The sequence below is a fragment of the Rhipicephalus sanguineus genome, chromosome 1 (assembly GCF_013339695.2).
Source record: "Rhipicephalus sanguineus isolate Rsan-2018 chromosome 1, BIME_Rsan_1.4, whole genome shotgun sequence".
Classification (NCBI taxonomy): Eukaryota; Metazoa; Arthropoda; class Arachnida; order Ixodida; family Ixodidae; genus Rhipicephalus; species Rhipicephalus sanguineus.
In genome coordinates, this window is record NC_051176.1 from 109,045,643 (window position 1) to 109,063,198 (window position 17,556).

Below are 17,556 nucleotides of genomic sequence, written 5' to 3' on the forward strand. Positions count from 1 at the left end.
ATTTTGCCATCGTCCACGGGCCGGTTGTTTCGCTCGAAGCGCGTTTGAGAGCGCTGCAGTACGGCAGTGCACTAGGGCAGTCACGTGGTCATGTTTCGCGGGCTTTCTTTAAATGGGATGCAAACAGAGGACAGGAAAAATAGCACTTATGCCGACAATCAAATTATGATCAAAATAACAGCTTTTAATAATTGAGCAGCAAGAGAAAAGATACAGTATGCCAAGATATATCATGTTACGTAAATGCATGCTTCCGGCATCTAGCATCAGCACAGGTGGAGCGACAGTTTTTAGAATCTCATTTGCATATAAGTCAATCTCATCGTATGTAAGTCAAACTTACATTCACGAGATCTTTTAAATCGCTGTCGTGTGAAACCCGCGAGACGCAAAGAAACCCCATTCTTGCATTTTTCAGACTTCGTAACGAAGCACCACGCAAGATAAACTTCGATAACGGCACTATAGGAGCATCAGAATTTTCGCGAAAGGTGCCGTACGCGGTGGAGTACGTAGAACAGTACAGTGTTTACGAGGACGTGTCATGGCATCGACACAAGTAAAAAGAAAGAAAAAAATAGCAAGAAAGCGAAGTTCGACTGCTCGTAGATGTTCGCGGGCTTGTTTTTGTCGAGATTGCGCGAGCGCCACCACATGGCTGTGCTCCACCAATAGGGACGCACTGACCTCATCGCCTGCCTCGCTGGAGAACTCTGGCAGATATATAAAAGAATGTCACTGTCGTTAGTTTTATTCAAGTAGCTTGGTAGCAGCAGTATCACCTTGAGAAGCGTACAGTAGACTCTACTCAGTAAACGGAAATCTGTTAAACGGAACTGCTGCTTAAACGGAACAACTGCATCTAATATAATTGGTTTCATACTTGGATTCTGCACTCCTGTTCATTTCTCAGTAAACGGAACTCTTGTTAAATGGAACACATTTTCTGGGTCCCTTCAGGTTCCGTTTAACGAGAGTCTTCTGTAGTTCAACCATCGTTAATTGTTTCGCTCGACATTGTTTCTATGGCAGTATCTTGTATCTTAAGATACATGATACATTATTGAATATATCGAAAATACAGATACTTGTCTTGCGAGATGTATCGCGATACACATACAAGATACCCAAGTAGTATCTAAGATACATGTATCTTCGATACTGCCCAGCACTGGGGCCAAGGCAGACTAGACGCCTCTGATGCCGGACGAGTACGCACAGCTGCGTATGGAGATGTTAAGGTGCTGTTTACATCAATACCATATTTTCTCGCACATAACCCGCCCCTCCCTATAATCCCGCACCACCAACTACAAACCGTGGAAAAATACAAAATAAAAAAAGCATATTGCCATAAAGGCGTCTTCCTTACGTTATGAGCAGTGCCGTGAAGCCAACTTGCGCACTGAAATTAGCATCAAAAATACATTAATTTCATTTAGAGTTGTATATTGAATTATCCAATACATATCGAACTAATTCCTCTTTTTTTTGCGAGTTCGATATATGCAGGTTTGACTGTACAACGTAAACCCGTGCTTTCGTGTCTGTAAGGCTCGACAGTTGAATAGGCAGTAGTTGAAGAAGCAACACATGGTCATGTTACTCGTTTAACAAATCTATTAAGAATGAGAAATAAAAGGAAAATGAATGTAATATCTCATGGCTGAAGATGTCTGTATTACATTATGAAATTATGAGCAGCACGTGCTCGCAGTGATGTCAAAAAACCACATTAAAACCAATTTTGTGGCAATATACTATTTGGCATTATTTGTACCATCTTTACTTTTCATTTGCCACTAGAGTATGCAGAATAGAAAATTAAGAAGAGCAGTTTGAAATTTATTAGCAGTTACTGTGGTGTCAAAGCTTGACACAACCTTAGCAGTGTACATACTATTTGGTCATTGCCTGGATTGTGTGTGAGAATGCTAAGTGAAAAGCCAAGAGGAGGGGACGAAACGAGAGGTATAAATAAATTGTAGCCTTATGGACTTATGCTACCTTAGAGGTAGACTTTTATTTTGGCAGATATCAGCTGAACTCAAAATTTCCTTTCCACTATAATTTTATCTTAAGGGGGTATGGTAGGGTAAACAGGTTGACCTGGTTTCAGCTTTATATCTCAGGAACTGTACCATATTTTGTTGCGAAATTTTGCGTGCTCAATAAGAGAGCTTGTGGCCTTCAGTTTGTGCAATTTTGACCCTGTAGCTTGTCTTACTTGCTTCTGGTTGAGTACCGAATTTCGGACTGGTGCATAAAATTAAGTGTACCTTTTCTCAAAAATGAAAAGCAGTTGACCGCGAAATTTGGCACGCTTATTCAACATGATATGGGTATTAATCACAGCTTATAAAAACGGGCTCCTACATTTATCTCATCAGAAAAAAATATTGTCCTCACTTGTCACGTGTCATGAGGGAGACTTTCCTATTAATCATTTTTTTCTTAATTATAACTTGAATAGTTTTTCAAAATTTTAAGTTCGGACTGTTTGGAAGGGATTTAGGTGTAATCTGAGAAAAGTTAAGTTCGATTGGTCGGATAGTTTTCTAGAAAAGGTACATAAAATTTTCAAAGAACTGATTGTAAGAAAACCACAATTTTATGTTTATGACACGCGTGGAACATGCTGACAGTGTGCAGCAATAATTACGCTAATAAAGCATTTTGATGGGAAAATTTGCGATCAAAAAGTATGAAAATGGCCGGAAGTGAATATATTCAGCCAATCGAGCCATAGTTATTATAAAAAAGAATGCATACACGCAGAAACAATGATGGAAAAGAGCCCACGTATCCGTTCGGAGGAGTGGTCTTTGGCATCATGTTTAAAGGGCTTAGAGCGCTCCTACATCCTCGCCAATGCATGGTTTTGCTCCGCAGAGAGTGTATTCTAGTGATGAAAAAAAAAAAACGATTTTTTTCATAGTTCATCATTGTAATCAGCCACAGCATCAACAAAGTGCATGTAGTGCCTTACAGATGTGTAGTGGGTACCTTGCTTCTCCGCACAATTACGAATAAAGGCATAGTGGGTGCCCTGCAGCTTTTGCTGGAACTGAGCTGCATGTTCTGTGCAGGCCTGGTGTTTGTGTTATACTGCAGCATTGTTAGCTGGCTCTCAAGCACCTAGTGAAAAATTTTGTGATTTTACAAGAGATTTGAATTGCCTTTGGAGATGAATCAGGTATTTCTTTGCATTTATTGGCTTGTTCTTGAGTCCCTGGTCGCTATGACGTAAACTGTTCCGACCTGTGTTTTGTTCCATTTTGACCATTAGCACTTCATGACTGGTCAAAGCCCTCTTCCCCCAGCGGTCTACTCTCGCTTCACTAGCTTAGCCCTGCCAAAACTTACTGTTTCCACATGCTGTAAGCGGGTTCTACCCGGTCTAGCTCCTATTTACCGTATTTATTCGAAAATAGGTCGGGCACGAATATAGGTCGACCCCTACTTATAGCACTCTACCAGAAATAAAAAAAAATATTCGAAAATAGGTCGACCCATGTTTTTTTTTTTTTAGAAACAGGAAAATTGAAACATAGCACACCTTTATTTACAATTAACTTAGCGCCCTAGTCGCTGCCGGGAGTGTCATGTTCGTCAGATGTGCAAGGAAGGTTGTCGGATTCTTCGCAGGCATCCTCGGCATCCCAAATGACGTCGACTTCGCTGCCATCGATTGCGTTGGAAATGCAGCACTTTTTAAAGCCAGTCACGATAATTTCCGCTGGCAAGTCTTTCCGCGCGTCCTTCACCCACGTCGCAACTTCATTGAGGGAAGCCCTTCTCGCGGCGTCCCGTCGGTGTCATTGCAGCATCCTCCTTCAAGCCACTCTTTGTAACTCTTCGCCACCCGGTCCTTAATGTAGCCGGGACGTCATACCTAGCGGTATGACGACCAGGTCTGTTGGCCTTCTGCAGGGCCTCCTTGACGCCCGGAGCCTCAGTTCTTTTTCAAGAGCGTCATGCCTGCCAGTTGCTGGGCCGCGAAAAGCACGACGCCATCCATTGCACGCGAACAGTCGGTCCCGCTGCTTCCGCCAACCCCTAATCAACTTTTACGTCGAACTCGCGCTGAGCGGCACAATTGCTGGAATTCTCGGCAAAAAGTATCACTTGACGCTTGAAGTCAGCTGTGTAGCGCTACCGACGTGACACCGTCGCAACCGCGCATTTGCAAATGCGAACCGTCACGTCAGATCAAACAACAAACAAAGAGTGAGGCCTTAGGCCAGTGCCAGTGCGGCTGCACGTCGGCAGGCAGCACGGCTAGGGGGCTAGGGACTTCACGGCCTACCTAGGGAAATCACGGGTTCCAGCGCAAACATGGCGGAGCGGCTGCATTTTGCGGGGGCTTTGAAAAGGCGGTGTGCAGCTATTGCACAAATAACTTTTTTTTTCTTAGTTACTTAGTCGGAAAAGGCGAACGGGTACGGTTTTTATACCAGATTTTATGGTATATAATGTGCGTATGTAGCAGGAACTGCTTGAAGAACAGCAGGCGCGGCAGTTGAATGGCATAGGTGCGGTGCTTTTGGTCGCTTTGATCGCGAATATAGGTCGAGATTCTTTGGTCACGAATATAGGTCGATAGCTGATTATGGGCAACATTTTTGGGAAAAAAAGGTCGACCTATATTCGAATAAATACGGTAGGTGCTACGTACACTGTCTAGCTTCCCAACACACACACACACCTCGGAGCTTTATTGACTTTGGATGCACACCGCTGTAACTGTGTAGAACACACACACGTACGCACAGTAGTAACAAAACAAACCAAACATTTATTCAGAATTTCCCAAATGTGTTGGCCCTGGGAAGGGCAATCTCGGTGCTTGGTTGGTGGATGGAGCGGGAAATAGGGTAGGCCAGCAACGAATGGAGTTGAGGTATTTACCTTTGGTGCGGTCATGACCTCCCAGCCTTTGTCTTCACCGCTCTCCTGGATGGTTCTCCCCAGCGTCGGCAATCTGTCTGCGGCAGCTGCCGTCATCGGTCCCTTCAGCCAATCAGTGCACGGATGTCCACATTTGAGAACTGGTCAGTGTCACTTTGAAGGGTGATAAGGAGGTTGTGTGAGGTTAATTAGCTGGCGTGCCTCACGGCGGGAGGAACGGCGGAATTCTTAGATTTCCCACAGCTGTTCCCCAACTTGCATCAGCCGGTGAGATTGGGGGAATATATCAGAGCCAGTAGTGCTGTTGACTTTAAAACAAAACAAAAGGTAACTTCCTGTAAATGAGGAGAGCCTTTGGTTGGGCTCTTCAGAATAACATACCTGCCAAGTCTCCCGGATTACCCGGGAGACTACCGGATTATGAACGTTTCTCCCAGTTGTACGGGTCATAGGAAAATCTCCCGGAAATCCAGTTTTGCCCCGTGCGTCCAGTGCCTTGTCTGGCCACGTCTGGCCACATCCTTAATGTGCTATAGGTTATATCAGCCAATAATATTTCGTAGATGATGCATTTGTGTACACACAAAATCTTGCCCGACGAAATAACTGGTTAGCAAGCGACGACAGGCCTCGCACGCGGAGCAATGTTATCGCATGTGCCCTTCGTGCGACGGTGACGGCTGGGTCGTTTCATCTCTGCTTCAACTGCGTTCTCCCTTGCGCTAGTGCGCTTTTACTCGCACGTGAGACGATGCGTAAGCGATGTTATCGGTTTGGACTCTGTACAGATCAGCGGCGATCGCAAAATCCCGCTGACAGTGTCCATATAATTGCTATCGCAGAACCCCCCCCCCCCCTCCCCCCCCGTTGAGTAGATCTCCCGGATTCTGTTTCTCCAAACTTGGCAGGTATGGAATAATTCGAAGGTCCCTGGCTATGCTTGTGTTGACAAGTACATAAACTTGACATAAGGAGGTTAGAATAAAATCATGACAAACGCATATGAAAAGCGACACATGTTTTGTTCACGATTACAGGCCAAGATCCTCTGCAGCAGTATGTGTAAATGTGTTGGCTGCAAGAACTTTGAAGACAGCTCGGAGCGCAAGACATTGATGCAGTTGGCAGACGCAGCTGAAGTGCGTGTGCAACAGCAGGCTGCTGCTCGCACCAAGATGTCGGCCTGTGATCTGCCCATGCGACCTGCTCCAGTATCTGTCACAGGAGAAAGGTGAAATAAGTTTGTGGCTTTTTTGTGTATGTGTTATGACACATGTAGCATACCTCTCTACCCAGTGTTTAGTTTGCATTTGTCTGTATTGTTGAAAAATGACCGCTGTTATTTATACCCAAACAGTCCTTGGGCTTGTGCCACCTGTTTTTATATAGTGACGAGAAGTCACCCTGAGACCTCAAGCCTCTCCTGGACATCTCTAATGTTTTTTATCACTAATATTAAAGCATCACTGATGTACTAACCCATCATCTCGCAGTGGAAAAGAAAAGCAAGGAAAATAAAATTCAGATAAGTAAAAAAAAGAGGATATTGGAGGCATTGTCATACATCTATTGTATATTCTTGTGTAGGAGACCACACTTCCTTCATATCTTTGGCACCAAATTTCTCACATCCAGCCCATACCAGAATAAAAGAGTACTATGTACATATATACATTCAGTTGCCTTGGAAAACCATTTGAAGAAATGAAAAAACCAGCTTACGGACGCGTACACAAGAAGAGTGTCTGTCGTCTTCCTGTGTACGTGTCCGTTAGCTGGTTTTCTTCGTTTTTTCAAGTATGTACCAACAGGCCCAGCAACAGATTCTCCTTGGAAAACCAACATGATGACCTTGGGAAGCCTCTATTTTGGCCTAGGTTATGGCATTATTTGTTGGTGCTGGCATGTAACAGTGGAGCTAGAACACCCCTATTCCATTTCACTGTATGTGCACTGTTACAAGATAAAGGCCTCACATAAGGTTGTGGGGGGAATGGCAAACTACTAATGTTGTTAGATGAATGGAATGTCACTGTTGATATATGCTGCCATACTTTTCAGGCAGCATCGTAGTGACGACGACACATGCAAAGTGTGGAAATGCTCGTGTGCAGACACGGTTGTCTTGAAAGATGCTGCGGCCAGAAACTGTAATGGCAGAAATCATGGGGCGTGGAAAACAAAGTTCCTGGCTATTTAAAATGCAGTCGACAAGCTTTGTGAAAAGATTGCTGTTAAGTACCATTGAATCACTGTCTGACTCCTGGTGATGCCGTGACTACAGGGTCTGTCTGTAAGGTAATGAGACTGGGTCTGGTAAAAAGAATTTATTGATCCGATCGGCATGTATTACAGTCGAACACGGATACAGCATAGACCGCTTATAACGTAAGTCGCCGGAGTTGCGAATATCCGCACTATAAGCGGTACCGCACTACTATAACCAAAACAACATTTTGAAAGTTTGCACGTGTGCAAAACATGACCAACAGGCAAGCACGCGATTCCGACTATCGAGGCATGCGACTGGGACGAAAGTTGGGATCCTACATTTGAAAATGTTGAATGGTTAGCGTCCGCGGACCTGCGGTGCAGACAGAACGAACACTGAAAAAATGCGCCGTAATGGGAAGTCGCCGCGGTAACATACTGTGCATGCGCGCTGTCGAAAACAATGGCAACCACGAACCACCAGTCGAGTGCTTCACACGCCCGCGTTTTCGTTAAAGATGTAAGTCACCCCTTCTAAATGCAACAACTGCAAAATGTTTCATTGACTCGGCACCAAACCGCAACTTCTGTAGTCCGTGGCCGCCGACATGGCAGCTAGCGCTTGTTAGGCCTAGCATGCGCGTTGCAACTTTGCCTGCCATGGCGAGAAGCTTGCACTTGACAACACGGAGATCGGGATAGAAGAGATCGCACTCGCGAGCTAAACCGAGGGCATCACGTGTGAAACGCACTTTCGGTTCACGGTCGGGAGAACAGTCGCGGCAACTATCCTGAAAAACTATTCCAAGCTTGTAAGTACGCCTGTTGGTGGCAAAGACGAAAGCTCAATCACGTTTCAAAGCATTGTTACTTGCGGGGGAATTGAGGTCGCACGCGCAATATCTGCGCTCTACGACGAAGCAACTATTTTCCCGATGGAGACAAACAGCGGTAACGCGCTCTTGATGCGGACGCGGGAGCCCGTTCGTAGCGAAGCGCGCATGTCAAGCAGCCGAAAGGGGCAAAGGCTTCTCCGTCGGCCACACAACCGCTCGCCCTCCTCACACCACGCACCCGCGCCGGGCTGCTGCCAGGCTGCTGCCCCCCACCGCCATTCCTTTTTTAACACGAAAGTGTTTTATGCCGGGGTCCACCACGGCTCTGCTGACGCATTTCCGTCACGGATATGACGTTATAAAATATAAAGACTAACATATGGCAAAGAAAAAACTAGAAGAAAATATTCCGTCAACTGGAATCGAACTCGCGACCTCTCGATCCCTAGCACGCAGCGCGAAACGACTCCGCCACAAACGGCATGTTCTTCGCCGTACTAACGGCGTGCTATTTATATACACCACTTGCCAGCGGCGGTACTCAGAGATCAGGGTACATCAGCGTGTTTTCGTTATCACTAGCGAGATGGCGCGAGGGGCTCGAAGAGCGCGCTTTAAATGTCGTCGCCCCCCCCCCCCCCCTCGTTGAGATGAGCGTGTGTCTGTACAGGGCGTGGTCGCTCCTGCGCGCGCGCTTATCTTGTACGTCTTGCGCTCTCACCGCAAGTTTGCGTTCAAGTTACAGAGAGCACGAAGGTCATTTCGCTCACCGCAGCGGCCGCTTTTGCGAAAGGAGCGCGATGCTCACAAACGAATAAGCTACAACTGTGACAGTTCGCGCTCATCCTGTGTATACGTGCGTTAGTTTCGTGTGTCCTCCTTTGTATTTGACCAGCGCGCTTTAACTGTCGAGCTGTGACAGTTGTTTGTTCGCGCTCATCCTGTGTGTCTTCGTTCCGTGCGCCCTTACTGCTTGAGCAACGCGTCGAAAGTTTCGAGCTGCTTGCCGTTCTTCGCGTGACATTACAACTTGTCGGGGCGAAACAATGCACAACAAACGCTCAACTGCGTCTGTGAAGACACGTTTTACTTTCGTGTTATACCGATTCCTATGACAGAGGGATCAACCATGTTTTTTTTTCTCCCCCCCACTCCTTGTTCTTCCGTTCCGCATCCCCTCCTCCTTTGTAACGGTGTCGCTGCTCTGTCCCCCGCCGCCGCGCTCGCTACCTCGCATCTCTGAGAATGTTCCGGCAGCCGCATTATAACCGGTCTTTCATCTCGGGGTACTGCACAATAAGCGGTATGCGTATACATGGAGTTCTAGGGGAGGGTAAATGGGAGTCAGAAAAAAACGCATTATAGCCGGTACTGCACTCTAAGCGGTTATGTTATAAGTGGTCGGAGCTGTATATCGAACTCGAAGGGGATCGCGAATTAGTTCGATATTCGCACTGTCCGCGAACTGTAGGTGGCGCGCAAGTCGACTCAAGATGGCTGTTCGAGGGATGATAGGCGCTCCGCTTTGCCCGGAGAGACCCTTGTAAACACAGCTCGTTGCGTGTTCTTCAGCGTGGTGCGACACGTTTTGCACGATGTGCGACAGCACATCAGCTGTAGACTGGAGCCTCTCAGGTGTCCACAGCAGCTCGGAGTCTGCACAGCACATCTCCGTTAAATAACAAAAATATGTGTTTCAATGAACAGTAAAAGTTGCTGGCAGATACAGAGGGCCCCACTTTTCGTCTAAGACTCTCTCGATCCGTTCTAAGTTCATAAAACTGCTTGGTGTTAAACGGACGCATCATGTCACCTTAGATCGAAGCCTGCGTAGATTGATTGTCTGCATTGTACAGGCCTCCGACGCGCGCAATACCGTTGTCACGCGGGCACTTTTGATCACGGTCAGGGCCGATCTTGATTAGGCTCGGTCCGAATCAGGTGCTGCTACACAGTCTCTTGATCACGATCAGGCGCAATCGAGATCACGACGGTTGTTAATTTGGTGACGTCTACGCCGAACTCGACGTGGATCAGTTTGGACCAATCACGATTAAAAGATGCGATTTGGATCGGCATTGATCACGATCAAATGTGCCCGTGCAATACTATTATAAATCGCTATGAATATTATTCGATCGTATCAAAACAGCTTCATAAGATTACGACCGAGCGTAATCCCGATAGCCCTGGCCGCGATCAAAAGTGCCCGTACAATATCGGAGCTTATTGAAATATTTCACGGAATTCGCTTGTGTATCGAAGTCGGTATTGAATCTCTGTAAAAACAACTGCGAAGATCGCACGAAAACAAGCAACTTCGCGTCCACTAGGTTTGCTCGCTTGCTTGCTCGTTCCTTAACCTTCCCGCAGTTTGCAGCATTTTTTTGTTTACTGTCCATCGCGTCGCGTCACGCTAGCACGTATGGGCCTCTACGTCAATTAAAGCGAAAAGTGAAAGTGATTTCCTCTTACATGTATTGCTCCAGAAGAAATCACTGGGGATGAAATGTGCACTGCAGACCCGCATCGGCAGTGTCACAGGCTTACCGATACGAAGCCTCACCACCCATTCCTTTCTTTTCCGCGGATCTTGCGGGAACGAATGGAGGCTTATATTATTAGGGGCAGCTCGATTTGTGCACTGGGGCACGCAGCACGTCCTATTGCTGTTGTGCTTCTTGGCCATGACGCGCATAAGAAGAGTACAAAGGCGCGAGGCATTTGACTAAAGCAGCCAAAACACGCGTCGTCGTCTGCCTATCCTCCAAGAGTCGTTGCCGCCATGCGCCGCGGTGTGGCGCGACAGTCTACGGACATCACGAATATGAAAAATTCGATATGAAAAAATACAGGCCCCGAGACCTTACCAGTGGCGGACGATCACCTACAATCGGCGCATGGAAGAATGACAACTAATTCCACACACACGATGCAACAGAATGTTTTATTTGCGCAAAAAAAGATAGCTTATCTTGGCCTGCTTCTTCGTCTTCGAAATGAAGTTGAAGACGCTGGCCTCGAACTTATCGAGGCTGTCCAGGTGTGCGACAGCCCGGTCCACTCCATGTCGACGCAAAAACGGCGAATTAAGCCGAACGCTGCCGCCACTTCAGCGGCGGAGTATGCGCGTGTAGCCGCCGCCTCGTTCAGACGATCTTCGTCACCACTTGAGATGTCGGCCTGGGCATCCTGGGTCCCTGCGACCGCAGCTACAATGTCCTTGTTAGCGAGGCTCGCAACAGCCTGAACATTGCAGTCCACTTCCTCAAAATCGTCTGCAGACACTTGGGTGGAACGGCAGCCGGGAAGAGGGATGACAACTCGTGAAATGCATCGTCTATGCGCTTGTCGTCGCCGTCTTCACTGGTTTCCGCAAGTTCCGCTGTCACAAAGCCTGCCTTCCGGAAGCATTTGGCCACTGTGTCCGTCTTCACGTCTCGCCATGCGCCCGTCACCATTTGAATGGCACCAAGCAGGTCAACCTTCAGCCCACCTTGAAGGACTTGATGATGCCCTGGTCGAGCAGTTGCAGCTTCGCTGTCGTGTTAGCCAGCAGAAACTTCAGCTCGATATTTTTGAGGAATGCGCTGGTATGCGACAACTCACGGAAGTGAACTCCGCCAACAAAGCGCTCGCGATCAATCGCGATGGCGGCGATACCTGCGAGGGCAGCAGTGATGTATGAAAGGCGCGAGCTGTGGTTGGCTGAGCAAATACGAAAGGGGCGGGCTGTGGTTGGCTGATTAAAACTCACAAAACAGCAACAAAAAAAAGAAAGAAAGAAAAGGCGAAAGGAGGAGGCTGCCGACTCCTTCGTTCTGCTCTCCGAGCTGACGGTAACACGGAGAGCATAGGAGAAAGAGAGAGGAAAAAAAAAACCGTTCCACAAGTTGGAGAATGCACCCAGCAGGAGTACAGTCCGAGCCCTCTCGCCTTCACGTTTTTCGAGCGTTTCGGGTGTCGGCTGAGGCGCGGTGCCGCGAAGGTCGCGGGGCTCAGCGAGTGCTGAAGCGCGTGCGCCTTCCAGCTCGCGCGGCGTTCGATATATCCGATGGCGGGTAAAAATACCGTTCGATATAGACATGCAAATTTCTATACTTCTACAAAGGATTTTCAAGGGGATAATTTACGAGTTCGATATAGCCGAAAATTCGATACATGTGGGTTCGATATATCCGTGTTCGACTGTATTAAAATTCTTCAAAGCAGTTTCTGTGGGTGTTGATACACGGCTTCCAATGTGATTCCCACGCTGCAAAGACTGTGTGACCAATGGTGTACGGAACGGTGTTCCAAGAACGACATTCCAGGAACTAGTTTCTTTTTGGAGGAACGGAGGAAAACCACCGTTCCATTCAAGATCAGTGGAACTGTAACAGTAACTCGTTACGTTTACGTAGGAACGGCAGAGGGAACGGCGTTCCTTCTCTAAACGTTCTTCGGCATTGAACAGGTGCACGCTTGCAGCATATCAGAACAGGGTGCGAATGGGCGACCACGTGAGGCGCAAGAATCTACCGCGCACATGTCACTTGACTATGCTGCATCTTAAAGGGGCCCTGCAACACCTTTCTTAGTTATATTGGAATAGTCTCATTATTGACGTCTCTTCACGAGTCATATGCCGCAAAAATTTTTCGAATCCGTCAAGTGTAAAGCCTGTTTCACATGCGAGCGACTGAGCGGCGACAGGACGCTCGGATGCGGCTTCGTTTCACCTGCACCGCTTTTGCGCGGCGCATGCCTCTGCGATGCGCAGTGATGGTTGTGGAAAGCGCCCGTTACCCACGGGTTTCCTTTCTCAGAGTTCGCTTGTTTTGGTGCACTTGGGTTGCGAGTTTCACCAGGCTTCTACTTCGGTGCTCGATTTTCTCGCGCCTAAACCTTGAATGACGAAAATGTGCAGTGTATCAGAGTGCAATTAAACTTCAGTAGTCACATATATTTCTGTTCAAGCTTTCTTTTTTTACCACGCAAGTCTTGCACGCCCATACACTTGGCCATGGAAAAGCAAAAGAAAGAATTGGTTTTTGTGGTTTTAAGCTTTCACAGTGCTTTCGGTGACTTTTGCTCTCGAATGCCGCAAGGCGTTGGCGCGCCGTCTGGGCCGGCAACCATCGCAAACCCACAATGTCGTCGTCTGGGGGGCTCGCACTTGTCATCTTCGGAGTACATGACCATTGAAAAAAAAAAGAAAACAGTAAACTATCCAAACGTGATCAACACTTTTTGCGCAAAATTTTCTCAGACAATGGACGAAACAGACACGGACGGGCGCTGTTTCGTCCGTTGTCTGAGAAAATTTTGCGCAAAAAGTGTTGATCATGGAGTACCAACTAGCTCGAACCCACACCTTGTTAAGTTATATTCGAACGTGCTGGGCCAGAGTAGTAAAAAAAAAAAAAAAAAAAAAACCTGAAACATGTCCTGCGACCAACAAGTGTGTAGTGCCGTAGGATACCCCTGCACGGACTGTGTTGGTGCCACGATTCGATAAAGATACAAAAGAACAAAATGACACGTGCAAACGATTTGTCTGCTTTGATGGAAGCGCAGTAAAGAACAACAAAAGGGAAAGAATGGCGTTTCTATACTGCCAGCTCGTTACAGCAAATGTCTTCTGCTAGGAAACCGAGTTCCTCCTGGAGCACGCGCCCGCTCCTCGACTCCGCCCCTGCAATCACGTGCTCCCCACGTCACTGCTCTCCCATTGGGCGACCTTGGGCAGACGCTCTGCCGCGAGCGAATTTTTCCAACTCCGGTGATCTCGATCGCTGGCCTTACGAGCGTCCACAGGTCGCTCTTAAAACCTGTTTTAGGGCTCCCGCGACGGCAGCCGCTCCGCTCTTGGAGCAAAATCGCTGCATGTGAAACAGGCTTAAGTGGTGTTACCAAATTATAGAGATCACGTTCCGCAGCTTTCTCCCTCCACTCAACGCCGCGAGCGCGCGGAAAGCTGCGCAAGGCGTGAAGGGAGGGAGGGCAGAGGTGCGAGGAGGTGCCGAAGAGCTACGTCAGCGCCGGCCCCATTTTTTTTTTCTTCATTTTTTTCTCTCTGGCGTCTCGGCGCAACCACGCGGACTGTGGCGCCACTTCCGGTCGGCTTGCGTGGTGGTCGTCGAGCGGAGCCCATCGCACTGTGTATCGCGCGTGCTTGAAAACTGCAAGTCGGTTTGGTAATGTTGGGTGTGCACCTCGAACTGCCGTAGTGTTTTCATCGCTCTGCCAACCATGGACGCAAACCCGCGTGCGTGTTTGGAACGAATGACAGCTGAGATGGGTTTCGATCCACACTCCGATACACCGCCTCGTCGCACTGCTCGCGCTTGAATCGTATTCAACACGGCAAAGCTGCGTGCACCCTTCTCCCAGTGGCGGTACTTTGATGCTATTTGCTCTTCGAGTGCGGGCGCACAGCGAGTGCGGGCTGACAACAAAGAACTAAAGACCAGAAGAAAGGATCGTGGGGCATCGGCCCAGCGCGGACCCATCCCCCGGCTGTCTGCAGCTACCGTGAAAATGCGAGTCTGCTTGGTTGCTGTGTCGCGGTTTCTCGGGAACGTGAGACTATGGGGAGGATACGCCGAGGTACGGCTCGATGACATGCTGAACAGACAGCGAACGGGACTCTCGCCATACAGCGAACACAGGTATCCTAAACTAGCCGGCGCCAGTGTTGTTATCGGAGAAATGCTGCACCGCTGCCTCGGTCAGTCGTGACAACGTGCCGACGATGCAGTTTCCAGCTGACGAGGCAACAATCGAACGGCTGCCACTCTCAACGGCAACCGGCGATGGTCAAAAGCACAGAAATATTCACGATTTCGACACTGCGCATGGTGAAGAAAACGCAACCACGCAACTACGAGCAGACGAGCTGTCAGTGAGACCGGAAGTGCTAATATTAATGTTTGTTCGGTGTTTTAACGGCATAACACAATATAAACATACATATTATCTACTTATTGAACTCAAAATTAACAACGAAGGTAATAATGAGGGTGTTATCGCGATTATAACATCAGCCAATGGTGGAACTGCCGACAATCGCGTCATATATTGCGGACTAATACATCATTTGTCGAGAGAAGAGGGAGCGATTTTCAGCTGACTTTGAGAATTTATTCTAAATTCCAGGCCACTCGCTTCGCTATAATATTTGGCTCGCGTGTTCTCGGGAGCCTCGACTACCGATTGGCAGCGCTTTTTGACCCTGCTCATAAAGTGTTGCAGGGCCCCTTTAAGGCGCCCACTGGGGCCGCAGGGAAGCGTGTGATGCCGAGACCGACAACGTGCGGGAGGAATAGATGTTTTTTTTTTCTTTTTCTCTCAGCCAGCCTGACAGCAATGAAGGGTTGTTCTGGAGTGTAGACACACCTTGGAGAACTTTTACGTTACATTCGAGAATCATCGAACCCCATTGTAAGGCCGCTGTCGGTGAAGGGTGCACTACTTTTTTACCTCAGTGACATTTTTGTTCGACCAACTCGAAAGTAGTCTTTTTGTGTGTGTGTTTGTGTGTGTGTGTGTGTGTGTGCATGCACGTGCTCGTGTGTGTGTGTGTGTGCGCGCTATCGCAGCTCTGCTACGTGTCCCTGTGGCCTTGTTGGCATAGGGAAAACTGGGGGAGGCGATTCACCGTTGTCGAGGCACCTGCGCGTGGTTCCGCGCAGTCCTCTCGAATTTCGCGAACCCCCCCGCCGCTCCCTTCAGTGCTTGTCGTCCACCTCCTTTGTCAGGTTGCTTTGGCTACCACTGCCCACTGCCCAAAAGGGGGAAGGAGGATATTGTCCCCACCCTTTACCTCTCTCCTCATCCCCCCTCCCCCCCCACCCCACTGTCGGCACCTGGATCCGGCCCTGTGTTTGACACACATGGGACGGACCATCACAGTGCTAGAGGCCACAGAAAGTGAGTGAAGCACTGACGTGCTAACCACCGAAATCCCGCGTGGTCCGCCCCCCACTGCGCATGAATGGCCTTGGGCTCCAACTAACAGTGGGAAGTTGTACTTCGGCTCTATCCCTTCGGAGTGAGCGCCTTGCCACGTGCAGCGTACGTTTCTGACGTTTTATTGGTTTTATGTTCGCGGGCTTGCCGACTGCGAAGCTTCGGCCCAGTTCTTGGGAATGTTTTTCTTGTCGCGTGGTCTCTCGTGGCTGGCTCGATCGTCCCTTTATATCTTGTGCGTGCTGCCAGCAGCTGTCGACAAATCTGTCTTTTGACACCCGGTGGCGTGGATGGCGGGGAAGAGGATCGAAATGGCGTGGACGCAGGTGCTGCAGTGGCGCCTGTTCGGTGGCTTCGATGGTTGCGTTTGGGCAGGCATCCCTTCAACATGCGAGTTATTTCCGGGCTATCGGTCTATAATTTTCATTATAGTTCAGTTTGACAGCCGCTGCACCGATGACGTATGTTATGCAATAAACGATACGCGTACATCCAGCGTTACATCCTTGTTGCGCCTGCTGAGCCTGCCCTCGCTCATACAACCTCGGTTGACTTTGTTCCTATTTGTGTGAAACACGGCAGTACCCTCAAGTGCTTGAAGGAATGGCTCTTCAAATTAGCAACGAAGTGCTCACGAGAAAACAGGTCCGTCTGTCGGATACCAAATTAGAGATGCAACTCTTGCTGAGTGCTAATAAGGGACTTTACTAAGTTGCGAATCGAATATGTATCCTGGACATTATTTTCTAGTCAGACTTCAATATTGAATCAGCACTCATTAAACGTCTATGTATTGTTCCTTTCGATGTGGTTTCGTGTGCAAGAAACTTGTTTATATTGATGTGTGTGTGGAAATTTCTACTTGAATATCTGAAGCCCAGTATTCTGACTGCGCCTTTGGAGACTGACGTGGAAAGTGCCACATGTGTTGCATTTGTAATAGACGAGCATGAAAGTTGCAGTTATACATGTCTGTAGTATGGCTGGTGGTCTCTAAAAAATTCGTCTAGGAGTGTTTCTTTAGATTCCTTTAATCTACACATAACCTGCTGCCGGCGATGTCAAATTCATAAAATATATGTAGCTCAATGTCAGCTTTAAATTGTTCACTTTATTTCCCCTCAGGGTTATCCGGCAGTGACTGGAATTATATTTTGATTAAAAGTCAAATGTAACGTTAATGTAACGACGCGTTCCAATTTTCGAAATGTACCTGGAACGAGTTACTTTCACATTAAAGGAACTTGTAACGGGAACTCGTTCCTAAATTGGGAAGGAACGAGGAGCGAGCTTTCATTCCTGTTTTAAAGGAATGTGTACAACACTGTGTGTGACAGCCCGTTGGATGGCGGGAACACCGTTGAAATGGTGACTTTTCGGGCTTCTCTTGAACTTTGGGAAAAGGAAGAAGTCTTCCGGACTTGCATCAGGGCTGATACAGCCATGACATAAGCCTGGGAGACTTCTTAAAGGGACACTAAAGGCAAATATTAAGTCGACGTTGACTGCTGAAATAGCGGTCCAGAAACCTCGCAGTGCTGCTTTTGTGCCAAGGAAGTGCTTATTTTGAAATAAAATCACGTTTTTAGTGGTCCGCATCGCGTTAGCGCACTTCAAATCTCCCGCCTGAAAATACGACTCTCAT

At 48.0% G+C, this 17,556-nt stretch overlaps 1 protein-coding gene across 3 annotated transcripts in view; it reads left to right on the plus strand.

Moving 5' to 3' along the window:
* The window catches only part of LOC119395705 (protein lin-54 homolog), a 77,213-nt gene that overhangs the window by 55,243 nt on the left and 4,414 nt on the right, over positions 1–17,556 (plus strand). For all 3 annotated transcript variants that reach the window (XM_037662724.2, XM_037662719.2, XM_037662732.2), the window contains exon 12: positions 5,949–6,142. In XM_037662724.2, coding sequence (XP_037518652.1) covers positions 5,949–6,142 — 194 coding nt within the window. The remainder of the gene's footprint in view (positions 1–5,948; positions 6,143–17,556) is intronic.